Below are 23,619 nucleotides of genomic sequence, written 5' to 3'. Positions count from 1 at the left end.
GTCTGTGAATGTTCTCATTCATCCAGGTCATGGTTATCCAAAGGAGTTAGCGGCGGGCGTTGGTAAACATCGGAACACAAAGAGCCATGGACATCTATAGCTCTGACGACTCCAAAGAGGATAAATTCTGAGTCTCATCACCAGCCAGTCAGACTAGCTTGGTCTAGTCAGAAAGGCACGAACTGAGGAAGCCTCTTGGATGAGAGGCGAAACGTCTTCACGAATATATACCAAGTCCAGTTGCACTTGTGTAGAAGTGTGGCTTAAAAATTAGTGCAAAAGGAATTAATTAGATATGCTTTGCAGTTATCAAAGAGAATCTTGCATCTTTGTTGAATTAGATGCACGACACCCTTCAGAGAGGTCAGCAGTAAACAATAGTATTTCATAAGCTCCACAGTGACTTTTTATGACACGACAACATGTACACACAATTGGCAGTGCCTACACTTAGGCTTACTCAGTGACATCTGACTGGGAATATCAACCTCTCTATCCAGCACAAATGACTGATGTATTTTCAGGGAAAAAACAATAACATACAGAATAATCACTTCGAAAGTGATATTTAGACCCATAAACACATTAACAGAAAAAACTAAATCATATTTTAATCAAGTAAAATATTTAGTTTTCAATGTCATCTAAAGCTTTTTGTTTTGTTCATTTAATTATTCACATTTTTTTAGAATTTTGTTTGCGGTAATGAGCCCGCAGTTCAATCCAGTTACCAGGACAGTTCACTGCTTCCAATGCGTGCCTCCAATCTGAGTTGGCATGGACTTCATCTCAACTATCATAATGAGGGAAAACCTAACTTGGAAAGATAAACAAAGACACTGATATGTTTCAAGCTATTCAACGAGGTTTTCAGTAATAAATATTGCAGGTTTTGTGGTTGACTTCGGTAAAAATCAGGGGGAGCTCCTATCGCTGGCCATTAACAACCTGGTGGTAGAGAGAGTGGATCATTTCAAATTCCTTGGGACTACAATCTCCTCCTCCCTGAGATGGGAAGACAACTTGACTACCATCCAGAGGAAAGCTCACCAAACACTATTGTTTCTAAGGCAGCTTAGGAAATCTGGAGTGTCCATGTTACATCTCTACAAAACTGTAATAGAAAGTGTGCTCACTTTCTCAATAACTGTACGGTATGGCAATTGCACAGCCTACGAGATAAAACTGTCGGACAGAGTCATGCACACAGCTTCAAAAATAACTGGCTGTGATCTCCCTACCATTTCTGAATTATACCGCATCCGCATTCAGCGGAAAGGTTTTAAAGTTTTAAAGGACTCCTCACACCCAGCCAACCTGCTATACCATCATCTCCCTTCAGGTAAAAGACTCAGCAGCATTAAGCCCTGAACATCTCGCTTCCACAACATCACTTACCCTGTAGCAAGCCGCATCCTAAATGCTTCACTGATTGTACAAATATAGTCTCCTTAAGCACATGCACTTTAATTTGTCACTTTAAGGGTGTGGGCCATATGGTTGCATTAACTGAATTATTGTAATATGATTGTATGTTTTTGTGGCCACTCCTTGTATGTATTGTCTGGTTATATATTTATTGTTCTTATCTTTGAGCACACCAAAACAAATTCCAAATCAACTGTAAAGTTGATGTGGCAATAAATTATTGAATCTCAAATCTTTTGGTTTATTTTGCCTTCACTTTATCTTTTTTGTGAATCTATTCAACTGAAACACATTTGCTTATCTGTGTTTAGTGGGGATGATACTCCACTGCTAAATCCAGACCAAACTGATGTTAATTAGGCTCCGTTCCATACCAATGTGTTACGGTCAGGAATGATAGCTTAGTAATTTGTTACTTTTAACAAACCAAGGAAAAACTGACCTACGTGAGAAAATACAAAGTATATTAAAGTAATCAAAATGACTGAGGAAAGGATGATGCAGTGTTTGGGTACACCACCAAATCTCATGTTTAGTATCATGTTTAGTGCCAAGATATGATCTGCATAACAACTCTTTGAAGAGTAGATATGGTGGGAATATTTTCTGATATGACTGACCTCGAAACCATCCTTAAAAAAATAGTTTATAGATATTTCACTTTGTTTTACTTTTTTGATGTTTATCTTTTATTTATTTTTTTGTCAGGACTAAATTTAAATGACCTTCATGCATTTAAACTATCGCATCTGTTGTTATCTTGCAGAGTTCAATTTATATTTTGACGGTAGTTTCCATTGCACATTCCTGAAAACTAAGAAGTTACATAGCAACTTGTCATGACAGTAGTTTACTTGTCTATATCAAGTAAACTGGGAGATTACTTAAAATCAACGGACCTTCATAAACGCGGACGCGTTCTTTATAGAGAAACTCAGAGAAACCCATCTTTCATCTCAATCAGAAGGATTTTGACCCCCCCGCCTGGTAAGTGAATAGTTTCCATACCCTGGCAGAAATGGGTATTGTGAAATGGGCAATGGGTATCGCGTATTAAAGTACAAGTTTTGCATTGAGAAGTTTCCAAATGAGGCAGTACACAATGCAAAGACTTTGTTCTGTGTTCCTTATGTGTCCAATGTGAATGGATACAAAACTTCTTTATTTTTCCATATACACCTGCTAGCAACAAGCGTTGTTTGCCTTGTATTAAGCAGGATACAAATGCATTTCATTACAAATAATTTGCAAAGATATTTACACATGAAATGTAGTATTTACAAAAGTGTTTTCAGGAGTCAGATTAGCTGTGGAAAATATTCTCATTTTACAACAGCTCCTTGGGCACAAGTCAATGGCACAATTAGAAACATCTAGATCTAATAGTGTTATCTGACTGGAAGCTGAAGGGCTTTTACAAATTAGGCTAATATACATGTGAAGTAAAGGTTCGAGTAGGCTTAATGAGAAAAAGTGCCAACGAATGATTTAATTGTGCATATGAGTTAACAGAAAGTTGAGCCCTGCCCGATATCTTGATAAAGACTATAAAAAGGGCAATGGTTCCCTATGCATACATTTTCCAGTGGCTGACCTCACACTACTAGAGGATTGGGGACACGGAGCCCCTGGGAAGGAGTGTTTAGGGTATTTTTTTCCTTTTTACAGTGGTCAAAGAATGGTTCATGAGTCAGTTCAAAAAGATGCTTTGCTATTCCTCTACGCACTGGGTTCTTCTTGGCTATTTATTTATTTATTTATTTATGTTGCAAAGGCAGATAGGTAATTGTTATGGTATCTCACAGCAGTGTATGCATTCTTTACTCCCTAATGTGCTAAATCCCATCAATAGGCTTTTCCCTAAGTAGCCTGTATTAATTTCCCCTATGATGCACATGATGCAGGGTTTTTCCACCTTGCCTGCCCACCAAACACCATGGTTCGACTCACAATTGTTAGAGCTCTATTTACAAGAAACCTTTGCTTCTCTGGACAGGAAACGGTTTCACTCCATTAAGATTCAGCCCAACTGTTTTGTACGTATGCAGCTTTTTTTCTTCATTGAATTGGTTTTACATTGCAGCATTTCCTTCTAACGTCACCAACATTGCATACAATTTTTATTTGTCTGGTTTGGTATTACCATGACTTTTTTTTTCCTTCTTTCAGCTTTTTCCCTGTTTTTCAGGGGTCGCCACAGCAATTTTTACAGTTTCCATCAGGACCCTGTGAGGGCACAGTACCAATGACCGTTGTTCGATCCGGTATGGTCTTGTCAATCTGCATATTGATTTGGCAAAATTTTACGTTGGATGCCCTTCCTGACACAACCACTAACCCTATGGATGGGGGCACAGGTAAAGCGCTGGATGCCACCCCAGTATTCATGGACTTGCGCCCATGCCTGTCGCTATTTGGTATTACCATGACTAATGACTGAATATTTTTATACTTCTGCTTGCTGGACACTGTTCTGTTCATCTTTCCCTGAAATGGCAATCACTAGTATTTATCAACATGCTCCAAATAGACCAGCGAACGTATGATAGATAATAGATAGAACGATAGATAAATAGAATGGCGAACGAGTGCAGTAGAACTACTGTTGGGAGGTGTGTCGAAGGTGTCTGGCTGGGAGAGCTGGTGTTGGATCGGCTGAGGGAGCTTGGTCTGCTGCATCCTGTGGGCACAAGGAACATGGCCGTGCTCGGAGCTGCACCCGAAGAAGAAACACCGAGGGTGGTCTGACAGGACGCGGAAGCAGGGCAGGCTAAGCTAACTGCTAGCTCTTGCTGACCAGCAGTTCCAACAGTCATCCTGGCTGGCATTCGATCTCCTGGACAATGATTTCTTTTGTTTAGTTGAGATATATGTGTTAGTTTAGATATATGTGTTGTTGTAGTTCTTGTAGTTTTTGGATATGTGTTTTTGTCTTTGTGTTGCACTGCTGTGGGCTGGAGGAAACGATGTTTTATTTAATGTGCGCAAGTGCATGAAATGAAGTGACAAATAAAGTGTTTCTGATTTCTGATCTGATCTGATACAGTGCAGTGAGAGCATTTGGTTCATTTAGTTTTTATGTACAAGAAAATATGCAGATATTTTTACAAAAACAGTAAATAAGCCCATTGTCTACGCTTAGCATATGTGTAAATTCTGCTTAAACTTCTAAGCTGTGGTCTATTGCTAAATGTGTTTAGTATTAAACACTGTTGACATTACTGATCCATTTTGCCTCTTCAGCTGTTTTGACCTAGAATTCATAGCCTACTCATGTTCCAGCCACCACTCCACTCCATCATGATCAAAATGTGCTGAAAACATTTATCTATTATTTTTATCAGTTTCTTTCTATTTCTCCGAAACACAAACAAGTATGTATTAAAAGTTTTTTTTAACTCACTGAGCTGTCAATACCCAAGGTCAGCAACATGATGAAGAACACAATAGCCCAAAATGTTGAGCCTGGCAATGTTGAAATGGCCTCTGGGTAGATAATAAACACAAGTCCTGCCCCTGCACATACACAGACATACATATACACATAGAGACATCAGTCGACTCAAATAAACACAAGGTTTGTATATCTGTGTGTGTGTGTGTGTGTGTGTGTGTGTGTGGTATAAAAGGGTAAGGCTAAACAGGATGTTGGAGAAAAAGCAGGCCTCTTCCTTCTTTTAGTCTTATCTTGGAGCATCTCATCTTATCTTAGGGCCCTCTGACATTCGCTTCAAGCATTTTTTTTTTTTAAATGAGATGGATACCCTCAATAAAAGAGTAACTAAATAGCTGAAAATGACTTCAAGCAGTGTGAATAATTGTGGAGTAAAGGGGTGCCAGTGGAGGGCTAAAGGAGGAAGTAATGACATATATATTCAGCTATTTGACAGTCTTTAAATAACACGATAACTTGAAATGTGGTGAATATAATCTTATCTATAGTACTGGCCCAGGTTATAGTTATATAACAGTTATATAAGGGTGGGGGGGGGGTGGACACACACACACACACACATACACACACACACACACACACACACACACACACACACACACACACACACACACACACACACACACACACATAAACAGCACTTCCATAGCCTCCTACCCTTTGTCTCTGTCCATCCAAGGAAATGGGAGGGGGGTAAAGATATTAAGGAGTAAAAATGTAAAGGGGTGTGTGTGTGTGTGTGTGTGTGTGTGTGTGTGTGTGTGTGTGTGTGTGTTACCCTCAGTGGCAACATCTTCTATTTTCACTCCATGTTTGTAAGCCATGTATCCCAGCACAGAGAAAATGGCAAACCCTGAGAAGAAACTGGTGACACAGTTCACTGTACTGGTAAGAAGGGCATCCCTAGAGAGAAATCACACAAAACACACACACACACACACACACACACACACACACACACACACACACACACACACACACACACACATCAGATTTGTATAAATACTCAAGTCTCCTCAGTAAAAGCAGCAATTAAAATCAACCAATAATCTCCAATGCTACCATCAGCTCTAGTAACTAATCTGAATTGAACACTTGAAAATTTTAAATTCATGCACCTTCGTCTCAATTGATTTCCTGTTCTGAAATGAAAACCAGCAAAATAAAAAAAGTTTTTTTAAATGGTTTTGTCACTCAATTTGTAAAAAAAAAGAAACATTTTCTGACATAAAATGTATAGAAAAAGGCTCGAAATTCTGTTTTTTTCTTTTGCAAGTTTCCCTTTTCGTAAAAAGGAACCCCCTATCTAGGGTTAATATTAAACCCAACCCTTCAACTTTATTAACAACAGCCTCAACACTGATAGGTCGGTTATATGCCGTGTTCAGTCTATAAATGCTAAACACAGAGTAAGTGCAAGTCAATAGCGGTCTGTCTACAGTATGTGGGGTAATCTCCTGACCATTTTATCAAACTATATCAACACCCATCTAATTTCTCAAACTCTAAACTTTTCCAGCTTCAGCATGAGTTGGCTGCAAAATGATCACACACCCTCTGTTAATATATCACATCCACTAATCTGTCAACAGTAGCCTAATCCTGAGGCCAGATGAATAATTGAAGCTATACGGCACTCGGGCCTACAGCACACATCGAGGACTCTACCTTCCTACAATAAAAGCTGATGGCGGTGTGTTGTTGGCTTGAAACTCCATAGGACAGTTTTCTTCCACTGTTACACTAAAAGAAGTATAGAATATGTCTGCCAATACACAGTACATTATTGATTGGGTGAAAATATGCCTACTGATAAAAGCTGCTAACAATAATTATCCTCTCAGGTGGAAAAACTTCCCGGTCACAAGAAATAAAAACCTTGTAAACTTGTAGACAAATAGAGTGGCTATTATGTATCCTATAGTTGTTTCATTACTACTGGACAAAATTAGAAATAGGCCAAGCAAGTTACGGCCATGTTGATAATAGCTAGTCTACAGAGAAGAATGCTTGGCTTCCAGAGCGCACTGAAACACCAAAGCCACAGAGCGCCACCAGCCCCGGTGGTTTCTATTATGCTCTACAGTCGCCTCTAGTCATCTTGACAGTGGACATGAAATGCTCATACATAGCAGTGAAGGCACCGAAGGGCAAATTTCATTGTGAAAATATTAGGCATAACCTCCAGTGGCTTTCAATATGCTGTAAGAACCTTATAGATTGTGAGCTTTTGCTTCGTGGTCTCTCCATCAATTTCTATGGCACAAGGCGCACACACAGGCAACGTTGCGTGGGCTCAATGTCTGCCTGTACATCGTCTCCTTCCTAACTTGCATCTAATTAACTACTGGAAGAGAGCGGATCTATTTTCTGATATGCACAATCACTGTTGCACACCTACATGGATGTAGCCAGAGTCCTTGTTGCATAACCTGTCTTAACTATACTCTTATTATTTAGGTTTTATTATCTAACCAGTGATGTAAAAAAGAGATTCTATAGAGACAAAATAATTACATTTGATTAATAAACTTGATACTGGTTCACTGTGTGTGTGTGTGTGTGTGTGTGTGTGTGTGGGGCAAGCATTAAGCTGGAGGTGCACAATGCACCCCTCGGTGCCGACACAGTTGAACAGGCCTACCAGAAGAGCACTCGGTCTTGCCAAGTTATTCATATGATCAATTTGATAAATATGAATGCATCTCATTAAGATTGAGGGCAATATCAAGCAACTATGCGGGTCTCCTCATCAGTCCACAACTCTGAAGCTCTATCCGCCATATCTTTAGCTGCATTCAGCTGAAAATTAAAAATTGTTACAATTTCTTTATTATTACTATAGAAATAAAGATTCTACTGGATGCAGCCGGATAGTGTGTATGTGCTGGCTTTCACACTGACAAAAGTGGACGGTAACGAACTGATTTACATAGTGTGAATTGGGTGCTGTCTTATATTAATTGGTGACTTAATGACTATGATGATTAATTCTATCCAGCACATGATAAAAACATATCGATATGATCCGTGTCTGTCAGTTCAGGTATCATTTAGGGTCCTAGAAATATGGTCCCAAGACTGCGGTCCTGAAACTGCAGCTTCCTCTATTACAAGAACACACCATAGTCAGCTTCAGGGTACACCGTGTGCTGCACTCAGGCCATATTGCCAACCACGAGGCAATGGACAGTTTTATTCTTTTCACAGGAAAAAACGAGGATAACCCTCAAGGAGGACGACTTCCGGTTCATCTTTTTATAACAAAGACAATTTAAAATCGCCCCAATTTTGCATTTTGTCATGTCACTATGTTAAAATCCGTAATAAGGAAACAAAACAAAATTCTATTTTGAGGACAAAATTCAATGGAAAACAGTAGAGCTTGGACCGATCTGATCCAATATCTGTACTGGGTGCCGATACTGACGTAATTCACTCATTGACTATCTGACTGATGTTACCAATCCATGACCGATCCAGATTCCATAGTCTGATGTTTTTATGAATTACATATATTTAATAATGCAATTTTAGCCCATAGCCAAAATAGTATATGTAAGTTCAGGTAGTATGAAGTGTTTTGAGTGCAGGAACGTGGGACACAAGCGCTTCACTTGCTCGCATAGAGAGTGGGAAGCGGAGGATGCCACCGACCCAGCGGCTGAAGTGTGGGGAGTAGCGAGGAGGCAGGGGTTAGTGACAAGGCTGATGGCCACGGGGAAACAAGTGAAACCCCACAAAATGTAAACCTGGAGTCTCCTAAACTCCATAGTAATTCAGAGAAAGATAAAATGGCCATAGATGACGTAGTAACTGTATCAGAGGGACCCAGTGTGCATGGAATTAGTGGCGCTGCTCCGTGCATAACCCCCCCGGTAGCTAATGCAGCGGGGCCCGGGCAGGAGGCGCAGAGTGACAGGGAGGAGATGGTGGCAGACCCGCCTGTCACCAAGAGCCAAGAGAAGGAGGATGATGATGTTACAAGTGAAGAACCACATTTATAATCATCCATCACTTTATTTAGGTTACTGTCACAACCTGGATTAATTAATGCTTGAAGATGACTAGATGACTAGACTGGATGACTAGACTCGCTAGACCTTGGTTAACAGGTCAGACCCTTTAGCTGACTGGTTAGCGCCATCACCCCTGGTGCGGGTGACCCGGGTTTGCATCCCAGCTGTGGCAATTCCCGGCTGCCCCTTGAATTCGTTACAATATTTGGCCCTGTGATAGTCTGGCGGTCTGTCCAGGGTGTCTCCTTGCCTGCCGCCTAATGACTGCTGGAATAGGCTCCAGCATCCCCGCGACCCTGAGAGCAGGATAAGTGGTTTGGATAATGAACGAATGATGCTTGGAGAATAAAAAAAAATCAAACACCAGACAGCACACATGGGTAAAGGTTTCAGGGAAGAGGGTCAGTGCTGCCAGGCTAGACAGGATGTGTATTTCACCAGACACCTTAACACAAGGTTAGTCAGGAGAAACATATATTTCCAGTTGGTTTTACCTATCGCCACTTAATGAATCTTGTTTTATGTTCTCCAGCAAAAAAAATATATAAAATCTTTCTGGCATTTTAACGTGAAATGACTACAGCATAAGTCTTTTTGTACAAAAAATTAATTATTTTGGGTAATCTGAAGAGGAAAAAAAAGCAGTTTGGTTCTTTAAGTCAATAAACATGTTACCGGAATTGCCACAGCCATTTGCACTCCTACATCTGTTTATATGTGAAGCTACTTAACCTACAGTTCAAATAAACTTTGGAATAAAATAAAATTTAACGCATTTGGTTTACTACAGCCTCATGTAACCTTATGCATAATACCAACAACAATAACCATAATAAAGATAATACTAACAATAATATTCAAGGAAAAAGAGCTCTGGTGTCCCTATTGGCAGATATTTGAATTAAGGTATCAGAATCGGCTCAGAACTGAGAAAAAGTCGATCGGTGTATCTCTAGAAAACGGCTCTATTTCCCTTTTAGAAATTTTGTTATAAACATTGATAATAATTTTTTAAAAAAGCCCCTTTTTTCATTTTCCGATTTTCATTTCAGAATAGAAAATCGATCAAGATGAAGGTAGATGGATTATTTTGTCTTATATCGACATTTATAAGCCCTGCTAAATTCACATCACTTTTACTTTAAACATAAAAGGTCAGTAAATGTACAGGCTTTTTACGGGTAGAATTAAGTTGTTCGATGTCTTAAATGGCTGAATGGGCTGTAGGTTTTCCACGAACTTGATCTGCTGCCAAAAGAGCTGTGCTTCTTTCTTTTTTTTTCTCAGAGAAGATATTGAGGTTAATGAGGAGCTGGTGGACATTCAGGTTAAGTCTGTGTTGATCTTTCATTAGCACGCCATTCTTTGGCCACTAACCTTTGGTTGCCTGACAAAATGAACAAAGTTAAATTGACCTTGGTTGCCCCTGGAATGATGCAGAAGACTGCCCTCTTTAAAGTCTCTTTTTCTGCTTGATGTGTATTATATTTCTTTTTGCATAACTGAAATAACCCCTGGCTGATTTTGCCCAGGTCACGCTCACACATTCCTGCAGAGGCAATCTAGCTTGAATGCATTAGGAAACTGTCTGTCCACAACTGCTCCTTTCATCATTTCACATCCAGTCATCTCTCACTTTGAAAAAACTATAACGCAAATACCACATGCCATCCATCTATACGCACTTCTCCAAAGGGGAATATGTAACAAGAATAACAGGAAAGACGCAGAGAGGGGTGTTTTAATGTCCAGGTGTTGAGGGAGATAAATGATGAAAAGGACAGAGGTAATGGCAGAATTTAGGAGAGGAGATATGAGAATTAAAAAAAAAACTGATTGAAAGAAAGAGGAAAAAAGGAGAGGGAAAAGAGTTTGTGGAGATAAGGGGAAAGGAGAAGGGAGGAAGAATGGAGGGGAGAGAAGAGGCTAACAACACATACTTGTAAGCATACAAATCAGGTTGTAAACTCCTCAGATGGGATGTAGACTCCATGCAGTATGACAAAATCCACTATATTACCATTTTCAATTCAAGTTGAGAAACATAGGCAATGGAAACTCTCAGCAATGTCGCCAAAGACATGTAGAATAGCTTTAGCAAAAAATTTTTGGTCCACTGAGTGCAATATGTTTAACATCAGGATATGTCAGACTGGTTTATTCCTTACAACTTATGTCTCCCACAGTTCCCCTGCAACCCATTCATGTGGATGCAGATAAGAAGAGCTCACCGCCTCACGTGTGCTTTCTCAAAGGGAAAGTGGCGCAAAAAAAAGCATCATCAACACACAGCCTTCGGCTATTATCTGGCAACACTGCTTGGCCTGAACTTTATCTATCCTGTTAAGGCCTGGCCGGAGGGCTCAGCCGTTTAGTTTTACATCCTTCCTTCTGCTTAATTGATCCAGTTAAGCACCAGAAAAGAGAGCCTATTAAAACAACCTGACACTATATTGCTGTTAGCCTGTGCTGGACTTGTAAAGATGACAACAGAGGCAACTTTTGATTTAAAACAGTGCTAGGTCTTACCTGTAGCAGTTGTTGTCAAATTTATTGTAACTGGCAAATGCAATGAGTACGCCAAATCCAGCTCCTAGCGAGTAAAAGATCTGGGTGGCAGCGTCAATCCACACCTAGGTCAAGATCACAAGTCAGCAGTTTAATGACAAAAAGGAAAAACTGCTTTTAATTTCACTTAAATCCTAAAAGAAAATACTCTCAGGCTCACACCCCACATTGGTAACTGTTAATTTCTTAAGTGTAGTTTTAGCCTAGTTACATGTGTAGCCTCTATATTAGAATACTTGAAAATTGTAATGAGACAGACTTTATCTACCTAGTGCCTCCTGTCTAAAGCATGTTAAAGACCCATTAGTGCATACATGGATAATCCCGTCATCACTAACACTGTGCACTTGTCTCAAACTACAGCAGCCCAAAAGGATTCTCTCTAGAGCCATACATATTTTGAATTAGTGCCTCAAAATGGGGACTGTGATGAAAAAGTAGTTATATGTGATTTGTGACCATTGGAGGCAAGAGAGCCATAGTAGACACAGAAGCCAAAGTGCATCTTAAACATGACGGCTCATCGTTGAATTAAAGCTGGGGCATCAAATCATGCACTGACAGTGTTAACCCCCCTCCCCCAGCTCTTCATGCCCTTATTTTGCACCTTTGAGTTTTTGAGCTGTTGAAGATCAATGTGGAGGTAGGCTCTGATACCATCCATAGCTCCAGGCAGAGTGATGCCTCGGATCAGCAACACAAACAGGACCACATAGGGCATGGTGGCAGTGATATACACCACCTAATTACACATCCAAACACACAAAATTAGTGGGTAAACAGCTGCTACTATATCATTATGAAAACAAGTTACATCAGTCTTTCCTAATTTTATTTACTCTGTCATTTTACCCATAGACACACCCCACAGATACACGCACAGCAACAGCATAACATACAGTAGTGTCTTCCAAAAACAATGCCCTTATAAATAGATACTGATCGATACACACATGCACCCCAAACACACAAATAAATGCACACACAGAATCAGAACATGACCAAAAGTGTACCAAGACAAAAACATGTCCTGTTCCCTTTCACTCATATTACCATTTCATGAACTGTGCAATGATGTGCTATAATGTCTTTATGCATGCTCAATAATCCAGGTAAGGAAATCCCAGAGTTGAATCAGTTCATCTGGACACAACGTTTATTGTAAGAAACGTTTCATCACTCTAAGTGACCTCTTCAGTCTCAACTAGCTGCAGGTATCCCCACCTTTATAAACAATACAGTGGCATAACGACTGAAACCAACAATCTGTTTCATATGCTCTTGTGTTAACTCTAGTTAATAGCCATGTCAATTTGCATATGAAACCGATCATTGGTTCGGTCATTAAGCAACTGTGCTGTTTGTAAGGGTGGGGATACCTGCAGTCAGTTGAGACTGAAGAGGTCACTTAGATGAGTGATGAAATGTTTCTCCCAATAAACGTCTTGTCCAGATTAACTGGTTCAACTCTCGGGGATTTGCTATAATGATAGAACATGGCACATTATAAGAAGGCAGGCTTCAGTTTTCTAAAAACACACACACACACACACACACACACACACACACACACACACACACACACACAGCTGTATATAAAACAATGTATGGAAGTATGTAAATAGTAAATGGATTGTATTTATATAGCGTTTTTCGAGCTACAACAGCCACTCACATGCACTCACACACTGACGGCAGTGTCAGCCATGCAAGGTGACAACTAGCTCATTGGGGGCAGTTAAGGGTTAGGTGTCAAGGAAACCTCGACATTTTTGCGAGGAGCCGAGGATCAAACCAGCAACCCTCCAGTTACCAGATGACCTGCACTACCTCCTGAGCCTCTTTCGCCACCAAGTAAGTATAGACTGAAACGTATCGGTGTGTCCAGGACAATACCTTTCCTGATGACTTGACGCCCTTCCACAGACTAAAGTAGAGAATGAATACAACCACCACCAGACACAAGCTCAGCTCCCATCGCGGCAGGCCCAGATCATGGATACCCTTACTCTTATGAAGATGCAACACACCTCGCCTGTAAAAGAGACAAACACAGCCACACGTATACACACCCACACAGACACGCAAGTTTACACATACAAATTTCCTTGTGATTAGGTTTTAGGAAGAAGAAAATGCATCACTGTGGGGCAGTTTGGAATATAGAATTATTGACGCAACAATTGTGCTTCAAAATAAAAGTACTGTCTTTACCAACCAAAAGCCAGAATGGGAAGGATTTTTCTTTTAAATAGCACCCCCCCCTTTTTTTATCATCTTGACATCTTATTTAAAGCAATTCTTTTGTGGGGCCACCAAAATCATACTTACCACTGAGCTGATGCAGATTCAACAAAGCAGCCCACACACATGTGCTCGGTGGATCGGGATGAATGATCATATATAACATACATTTGTAACATGACTGCATCTATTACTTGACTGCCACCTTACCTTAACTTCAGCTATGATTTGAAGGTTTAATTCTAAGTGACATAAAATGAACAAAACTATAAGAAAGAGAGAGCAGAAAGCCACTTTATTTTGTCATTGTATTCTTACAATGAAGTTTTTCTCTGCATTTAACCCATCCTATTGTATAGCAGCAGTGGGCAGATGCAGCGTCCGGGGACCAACTCCAGTTCTTCTTTCCATTGCCTTGGTCAGGGACACAGACAGGAGTATTAACCCTAACATGCATGTCTTTTTGATAGTGGGAGGAAACCGGAGCACCCGGAGGAAACCCACGCAGACAACATCTAAACTCCACATAGACAGGACCTGGGACGGCCTGGGGTTCGAACCCAGGACCTTTTTGCTGTGAGGCAACAGTGCTAACCACTGGGCCACTGTGCCTTTGTTATGACTGCCCATTAAAATCATAATGAAGAAGGGGGTCCTCGTGGCAACAGACATGGCTCACCCAATCTTATTGTTCAAAAAGAGAAGGAATCATACGGCTGTGATGTCACACGGTTTAGACAGAGCAGAGGACTTCGGTAAGAATGTTTAACAGAGAGTGAATGTTAGGTATGGGAAGCCAAATGGGAGGCAAAAAAACAACGACAACCAAAATTACTCTGCCAGGGCGAAGGAGAGAGACAGCTCAGATAAGGGATCCACCTTTATAGGCTTTGCCACAGATGCTGGCTGTCTTCCTAAAACACAGGAGAAGGCAGAGAGGCCACTAGAGGGTGAGAAAGAGAAACAAGCAAGGAAGGAGGTTGATAAAATGACAAGAGGATGGCCATGGTCTGTCCCAATTTTATAACATTAAGCCAGGTGAATTGGCTGTACTAAATTGTCCCTAGGTCTGAATGTGTGTGTGTGTCGGCCCTGATGGCCTGGTGGCCTGTCCAGGGTGTCTCCCCACCTGCTGTCCAATGACTGCTGGGCTAGGCTCCAGCATCCCCGCGACCCTGAGAGCAGGACAAGCGGTTTGGATAATGGATGGGTGGATTATTTTCTATATTACATTTGAGAACATTTGTTTGATGTTTTCAATCAAAGTGACTCAAAGTGTCCAGAGTTAACATCTCTTTTGCCTTCTCGCTCTCTGTCATACAAATATCTACGCATCATACACACCATGGTTTGTCTCTCTAAAATACTTTGACAGACAGCGAATGATAAACATTCATGGAAACCTTAAAGGAGCTATTCCACTAACATTGTATATCCACTGTCAGAGGACAGTGGACGTGCAAAGGCTCAAGTGTTTTCTAGTCACATCAGTTAACACGTGGAAGACAAATGGTGTGTCGTCCACCCCAGTCTAAATATTATTTTGTGCCGTGAGCTCATCTGTGTGCTCACAGTGTCGGGTTGTGGCTGGTTTAACAGCCCGCGCCTAGTGTAAGTTGTGACTAAGCACACCACGTCAGTACTGTTTCAGTTTAGGATAAGAGCCACTGGTCAGGCATTTTCTTTTGTCCTATTGTCTGGCCATAACCTGGAACCAATAAACTAAGATATTCACTCATCAAGTCCCCTCTTATTACTTTTTATTGTGATAAATGATGAGATAGTCAGAATGTTGCTGTGTCCAAACTGATGCTGAGACAGGTAGACCGCTTTAGAATATGTTAGTCACACACAGATATAAAGACAAATGTTCTCTGGCAGCAACACAAATCCAAAAACACGTGAACTCTTCAAAAGAACGATGAAACACAAGTGAGAGAGAGCGCATTGTGAAACCCTATGTTCATACTCCCTGGGCAAACATACTGCTGTCCACCCAGGTGTTGAACTATTCTCTGGCAATGTGCATATGTCTGTCCTCAGGGACAGAGATGAATGATTCATGTCCACTGGATTTCATAACAGAGACATTAATGGTCATGAAAAAAGACAGATATTTTTCTATGTTAGATGTATTTCCAAAGCACACAAGAAGCATGAAAGATTTACATGTTATTGGCTAATCTGTGTCTCACTGCAGGACTTTTTCATGCACTCCTTCCGATCCTCGGGGTCTTAAGCTACAACCCTGGGGATTGTCCTTTTTGTTTGTTTTGCATTTTAGTAAAAAAAAAAAAAGAAAAAAAAAAAAGCATTTTAGTATCCCTTGTTAAACATCTGCAGTAAAATTAGCCTGCCAGGCAGTGACCATTAAAACGAGCAACTAGAAAAGCATTCACGGTTTGGTTACTCATGAATTAGCCATCGTTCTCAATATCGTAGCAGTAGAAAGTATCAAAAAGGACAATTATTTGCATGTGAATATATAGGAATGCACGGTAGCTTCAAGTTAAAGGTCTGGGAAACTGAAGTCTGGAAATTCTTTACTGATGGATTGTTTCAATATATTTTAGCTTTCAGAAATGGGCTGAAAAAATGTGAAACTGAATCTTGCGGAAAAACCCCCCAAAAAACAAAAAAACCCCAGAAAAGCCTAGATGACGAAATTGGCATTCTCTACTGCTTGTCTAAACGTTGGGTTTACAGTGGCTGGGATTTTCTGGGGGCATGTATCCGTCACGTCAACCCACACCCCCGGAGAACTGCATTTCTCAACAGACACATATTGCACACAACTATAACCACCAAGGTGAATATTTCCACCGCACATTTTTTCAAGGAGGACTTCATCCACTAGCCGAAATATGACTTTGCTAAAAAGCTAATCTGAACTACCTGATGCGAGGTCTTGAGAGCAGATATTTTCGGTCTAACTACAGCCACTTACTGGCACTTGTTTCCACATAGGTACCTCAGTGGAGAGACATTTTAAGTTAGTATGAAGTGCATTAAAAAAAAAATTACAGAAAAAAATAGGCCACAAAATGCTAGACATTACATTCATTAGCAAAAAAATGCTGGCTAGTTTGCAGCGTCTGAGTAATTCATAAACCCAATGAGCACTAGTCATCATCCAGACGTTGACATGGTGGCTGCACTGTAGACTAGCTTGCAAAACCCTTTAACAACTCAAGTGTTGTTAGGCTAAGTCCAGACTACTTTGGGCTCAAGCAATTGAATGAAATATGAGAGCTGGCTCTTCGGCCCAATACTATATAGATTAACAGATGCATTTTATAAAATATCAATGTGCACTAACTGTTATCTAAAATCAAGAGCTAACTTCGCTTCAATTAGAAACCATGTTGAAATAAACATCTGGCAAACTTTCACTTTTCAACCAAATATTGCTCTGTTTTAGTCTATACATATAGGCCTGGACATTGTTCCATCAGCAATTCACCCCTAAATTGTTAACTACAATAGGAAAACAAACTCATCATTCTGAAACTTTGTGGCCTGAGTGTGTATTGGGAAAAATGTCATCTGGTCTCTCTTCAGTTTTAGGTCCCTCTAAGTTATGTAAATAAGGCTGTATACTGCTGATGTTACTGCTGTATGCCTTTCACAGGTAACCTAGCCACAAGGAACTGGACAGGCATACCCTTCCTGTCCACATCTGAGCATCTAATTGTGTTTATTACAAGCTAGTGGTTATAAAAGCTTGCAAGAAATATTTAAAAGACACATAACTGTCAACTCTGGGCAACAGAATCACTTTTTTTCAAAAGAACTTCATGTTATGACTCGTTGGCTCATAAGTGGACTTGCATCTGTATCTAATACTCAGGTTGCCAACCCAACTAGTGTGAAAAACCTCTTTAAAAAAACAAACTGTGTTTGGAAATACAAACTCAAGGGACTGTAGGATCTGTGAGAACCATCTCTGTTAATCTATTCATCTATCCCATGCTCATCGATAAATTCAAAACCCTTAAGGTCCAGGGGGAGGCAGATGAAGGAGAAAAGAAATAAGTTTGTCTGAGAAGGCGAGTACAAAGAGTCATGTTTTGAACTGGGTTTGGACACCCTATGTTTGGTATAGCGATGTGATGCCCCAAGGCCTCCTTGGTTTATCTGACAGTACGCTGCCAGTAAACGCTCTCCATAATATCAACTTATGACTCTTTGGCCCAGTTACTCTAAACATGATCATTCTTATCTACACTCCTTGAGCTGGTTATGTAGCTATCCCAACACTCAGTGTTGCTACTCAACTGCTATCTATGAAGTCTAGGCTGGACCTCATCCCATGCAGCCTGGGCTTAACATTGCGTTTCGGAGGAACAAAACAATTTACGGCTCGAAGACTAAATTACAGCTGCACAAGAGGTTACAAAAGCCTTTAGCTAATAAGGACATCTGTGAATATCCAACAAAAACTGAAAATGTTCCCGTGTCAAGGTTGGCTTTCATTTATTTTTAAAGAGCAGAATAAGTACTTACCCTAAAACAATAGCTTTTCAACAAATATGTTAAATTGCATGTGAAATTAAAGTGCAAGCAAAGCAATCAGCTTAGAGTCTCTATGCAATCACAACTTTTTAACGAGGGCCATCCATCAAATCCAGTTAACCCTACTCAGATGCCATTGTTTCAGGATATAGAATGCTTGGCAAACATACGTGCTGACAGAATAGTTGATAATGTTCAAATAAAAAGGAAGTATATAGTTGGGCTACTAATGTACTTATCAGCAATGTTACAACCTTTGGTTTCAACTCCGGTTATAAAAGAATCCAGCATTAAGATATAGATTGTGCTGTTTTTTTGCTAAAAGTACCAAGGTTGTTTTACCTTGGTACTTTTAGCTATACATATATATGGCTATACATTATGTTAAGACAAGGTTATCAACAAAAAAATCAGTGTCAGTCAAAAACACCTGTGACAATGGCTACAGGCCACATTTCTGTCTGTTCTGAAATAGCCTCTTCCGATCCTTATGTCCAGAGTTCAGTAACATCGCTATTCATGCTTCATTTGATGATAACTACCAAAAGAAAAAGTGAAACCATCTAGAAGGCTGTGGTATTGTATAGCTAGGAGCTATAACAGCTATACTATAAACCTGACACACCACTCACTGAAAATGGTGGACTTAATGTTTTGCCTATTTCCTTTATAAAATTAAGTGTTGAGATGATTGATCATCTGACAATAAATCAGAGATGATCAAAAGTAGAAGGTGATACATCACTGATGTAATGTTACACTCACAATTTTTTGGGATGCATTAAAATATGCTTTTGTTGCCATCATAGAGCGCACAAGGTACTAAACTTAAGGCTTTTTTTAAAATTTCAATTAAGTATTTTCAATTATCTCTTAAAGCATTGCAAAGCCCCATGTGTTTGAAAATGTGGCACGCTTTTGCAGTTAGAAATGACAAAGAATATGTGGAGCAATCACAGATTCCTGTTTGTATTGAAATAAAATGGAAAATGTGTGTGATAAATATTAACACAGTGTAATGGCAGGTAAAACAGTGGTCATAAACCACATTTGTTTGGTGTTACTCCATAGTTTTAACACTGCTTGGATATAATTTTGAACTGCTTGCTAATGTGTTGCCACACAAAACTGCAGCCCCACCTAATGTGTTTGTGAGCTTTCAGACTTGAACAAGGATGAAAATATCAAAATCAATGGAATATGCCTCTAAAGGGCAGGCCTAAGATCTTATACGGTGGTACAGAATCCCCAATATTTAGATATGTCCCAACGACTAATTTCAGAATATAAGAGAACACACTACCGGATTTTCATCTAAGTAAAACATTCAAAAACAAAATTCAATATAAGAAATCATAAACATGATGGCAACTTTCAATTACTTTCTAAAACATTAACAACATCAACCTTTATACATCATGTCTTAGAAGAAAAAGATATACTTTATTAATCCTGTGGGGGAGCAGTGGGCAGCCGCCGTGCAGCGCCCGGGGACCAACTCCCGTTATTTTTGCCATGCCTTTGTCTGGGGCACAGACAGGAGTATTAAGCCTAACACATGTCTTTGATAATGGGAGGAAACTGGAGCACCCGGCGGAAACCCATGCAGACACAGGAAGATCATGCAAACTCCACACAGAAAGGACTTGGGACAGCCTGGGGTTCAAACCCTGGCCCTTCTTGCTGTGAGGCAACAGCGCTGTCCTAATGGTGGCATGCAACGGCAAGCAAATCGATGTACTTACATCAACTCATTCTCGACTGAAAATGGCCGACACTTCGTTAACATAGAGCAGCGAGGCTTTTCGGGTTAGTCATGTGGTTTAAACATCTTGGCCTTCATACTCCAGTCTGTCATTAGTGCTTTTGCATGTCATTGAGGTTCCAGTAGATGCATTGTAAATGATACCTTCTCTGCATCTACCTCAGAGAAATGACAACTAATGACAGTTTTTGAGGCTATTTGCACTTTGCCACCATAAGATTGCAGGGCAGAGCTGATCGATGCAGCCAACAGGCATTAGCCTACCCTCAGACACCTGAGGAGACGAGGACATCAAAGAATATCAATGCATGAGAAATAGCTATCTGCTGAAGTAGAAGGTATTCTAAACAACTTGGGTATGATAGTGTGTGACAGTCTGAATTTGAACTTGTTTATTGGTGTGCATGGTAAGTGCCTCAGTATGTGCATGAAATGGACAGTGTTGACCATTAAGAACTTGAGGCATAGCGTAGAAAAGGGAAAGTACAAACAATGTGCAACAACAACAATACCATATCTATATTAGTATCTATGTCTAAACAGTAGATAGTATAGCAGACAGGGAGGTTGGTAAGCATGTACATACCTAAGTAGGTAGGTAGGTAGATAGGTAGACAGTCAGAGAGAGAGAGAGACACACACACAGACAGACAGACAGACAGACAGACAGACAGACAGACAGACAGACAGACAGACAGACAGACAGACTGGAATAGAGGTCATCAGCCAGACTAAGGCCTGTTCCACATCGCTTACCTCTCTCTACCTGTGCGTGACGGCTACCTCACTGAACTGCTGCGGCTCACGTGTGTGGTGTCCACACAGACAGCATTGCTGCTGCGGCACTGCTACTGCCAGTCCTATCTCTTACTACATTCAGTTTGCCTTTGATAATGGCCATCAATAATCAAACATTTCATTTAACTATAAATTTCATTATACATTTTTATTATCATAAATTATTGTATTATTCATTATCCATCCATCCATTATCCAAACCGCTTATCCTGCTCTCAGGGATGCTGGAGCCTATCCCAGCAGTCATTGGGCAGCAGGCAGGGAGACAACCTGGACAGGCCATCGCAGGGCCAACACACAATATATTTTTATTTTTGATGTCCATGATATATCCTACAGCTATAAACACTGAAACTATAGTGAAAGGAGTCAGTTATGGAATGTAATGTTGCTGGTATGATGTCAATATGACTATCAACAGATAATTTTCACTGTCTATTTTTGCTGAACTGCACATCTCACGCAGAGAAAAATAGGCATCACATCTATTCTCTAGAGTTGCATCGCTGCAGTGTGGCTTGAGCCGCGCCTGAGCCACACTGCTCCCTCGGTGCGGTGTGGCTGCTCTAACTTGTTAACATGGGTGCCTATATGAAAAGCAAGAGGTGCTGCAGTGCACACGCGCTGTTCAGGTAAGCGGTGTGGCCCAATGACTTCGAAATGCAGAACCCTCTAGTAAAACATACATACCCTGACATAATATTTACAGAGCAAGGTGGGCACGACAAAGCTTTGCGACAGCCAAAATCTGAAAGGGACGAGGGGATATGGCGCAAGAGAGGTATGTACTTGTCAACTCACTTGCCCAGGAAGAGCTTTAGGCTTAGTCCTGCACTAAATGCCTGTTCTGGGCAGGATGATTTGTGGCGCCTAAAGGAGCCTGTGACCCACATACAGCTTGTCTAAAAGTGTGCAATGAGGTTATTACTATTGTTGTCACAGATGTTCTCTAACAGGTGTAGCCTTTCTAGGAGAGAGGGTGCACTTATATTGCTCACCATAGTCCTTTTGAGTTCTTTTAGTGGTGTTACAACACTTCCCTCAAACCCCTATAAGAGTGAATTCTAGCACAACAAATACTTTACCATGCAGAAATGTTCACATAGTCAAATGCAGGAATTTTCATGTCAGTAGAGTGATGCCTGCTTTGCTTTATTTCCCTTACCAACATATCGATTGTTGAAAGGTATTCTGAGACACAGAGTTGAAAGAAGTCCAAGGTTATAAATTTTAAATTATCCTGCAAGACATGAATACAATACAGCAGTACAGAAAAGGATCTTCAGTGGACTAAACTGTTGGTTTGGACAGAACGTGGACCAAATTTTGTTTTTGCCCCACTCTTAAGGCACTGGTTTAGGACACAACCCTTGTGTTACTCTAGTCACTTCTGAGCAGCACAGCCAATCCTCACAGCCAATCCCGATGTTCTGAACAGGACTTCATTTAAAGCATGCAGCTACCCTAAGTGTTGTACCCCCCTGCTAAGTATGCTGCTGATTACCTGGAAAATATCATAATTCACAGTGACAGCTGGGAACAGCACATGCAATAATCACCTCAGGTGGGGGCCATGCTTGGGTTCCCGAGAAATACGGGGCTCATGATCAACCCACAGAAGTACAGTCAGACGGAGGGAGGTATGGTCACCACTTAACCGGGCAGGTGTGTCTTCAGAGGTAGGTAAGACAGCATCATTCACAATCTGTCTGGAACCTAAGAGGAAATTCTTGGGGCTGGCCAGGTAACATTGTAGGTTTGTTCCTTCCTTCTCTGACCTGGCCAGTTCTTTGACCAACCTGACCCAAAAATGTGCCCCCACATCCAATCCGGGTAGATGGAACAGTGCCAGCAGATATTTGAGAATGTGAAAATAATAAGAAATCTGTGGCAGCCACTTCCTAACACTCCAAACCTTTCTCTCCCTTTTTGTCTCCAGACTGATGTATTGAACAGAGGGCTAGGGGCTGTTTTGTCCCACGATGTGGACGTTGTGATCTACACCATCTTGTATATCGACAAAAGAGTGTGAGTCCTTGTACAGTACTGTTGAGACAGTGTTTGGCTATCTGCTGGGTGGTTGGCACCTTCAACTATTATCTCCTTGGGTGCCAACTGACCCTCTGATCAGACCATGCTCCACTCCAAAGGCTACATCACAAGGACACCAATGTGCGGCTCACCTGTTAGCACCTGGCTTTGAAGCCATATACATTTATACCAATCCATAGGCCTGGGGGGCTATGGGGGTGGGGGTGATGTGGTGGTGGGTTATGCTTTAGGCTGAAGACCGAGAACCTGCAGTGGCTCTGTCCGTCGTATCAGCAACAGAGCTTCAGGGGACTGGTGATTAGTCACAGATGTGGTACATCTGTCATTAGCCTGTATATACAGTTTCCCCGCAGTAACACTAGGGGAAAAGATGCTACATAGGATAAAGCAGCAAAGCAGCACACTTGTTTTGAGCGATAAGAGAAAGGACTGTGCTCCTTTACATATATTTCTGTTGAGTCATAAAAATGGTGCATTCTAGTTGCTCTTGTGGGCATCTATATGTCACAAAAAATTAACTTATTATGGATGCGAATTCACAATTATTTCCAATATAAGTAACCATGACTATAATGAGCAACTCTTTCTTGTTGGCCATTATCAGTTCAGTTCAATGACTCAGCCAAATTAATTGAAACTTGTAGACTTCAACCAAACAAACATCTACTAATGGTCAGGAGAAGTTTAAATCTATTCAGTGGATGTTAGTTTTCAGTTTGAAGACATTTTGCCGTTCATCTGGATGGCTTCTTCAGTTCTGACATTGGGTGTAGCAA

General features: G+C 40.7%; 1 protein-coding gene across 1 annotated transcript in view; it reads right to left on the bottom strand.

The window, feature by feature from the left end:
* slc6a2 (solute carrier family 6 member 2) overlaps positions 1–23,619 on the bottom strand; it is a 43,829-nt gene that overhangs the window by 8,058 nt on the left and 12,152 nt on the right. The window contains exons 5-9 of the mRNA XM_056278104.1: positions 13,366–13,504; positions 12,077–12,211; positions 11,431–11,534; positions 5,661–5,785; positions 4,832–4,944 (exon numbers count right to left, since the gene is read on the bottom strand). Coding sequence (XP_056134079.1) covers positions 4,832–4,944; positions 5,661–5,785; positions 11,431–11,534; positions 12,077–12,211; positions 13,366–13,504 — 616 coding nt within the window. The remainder of the gene's footprint in view (positions 1–4,831; positions 4,945–5,660; positions 5,786–11,430; positions 11,535–12,076; positions 12,212–13,365; positions 13,505–23,619) is intronic.

This window comes from Lampris incognitus, chromosome 4 (assembly GCF_029633865.1).
Source record: "Lampris incognitus isolate fLamInc1 chromosome 4, fLamInc1.hap2, whole genome shotgun sequence".
NCBI classification, from domain to species: Eukaryota; Metazoa; Chordata; class Actinopteri; order Lampriformes; family Lampridae; genus Lampris; species Lampris incognitus.
Note: the sequence above shows the minus strand (reverse complement) of the source record. Positions and strands in the feature narration are given on the sequence as shown.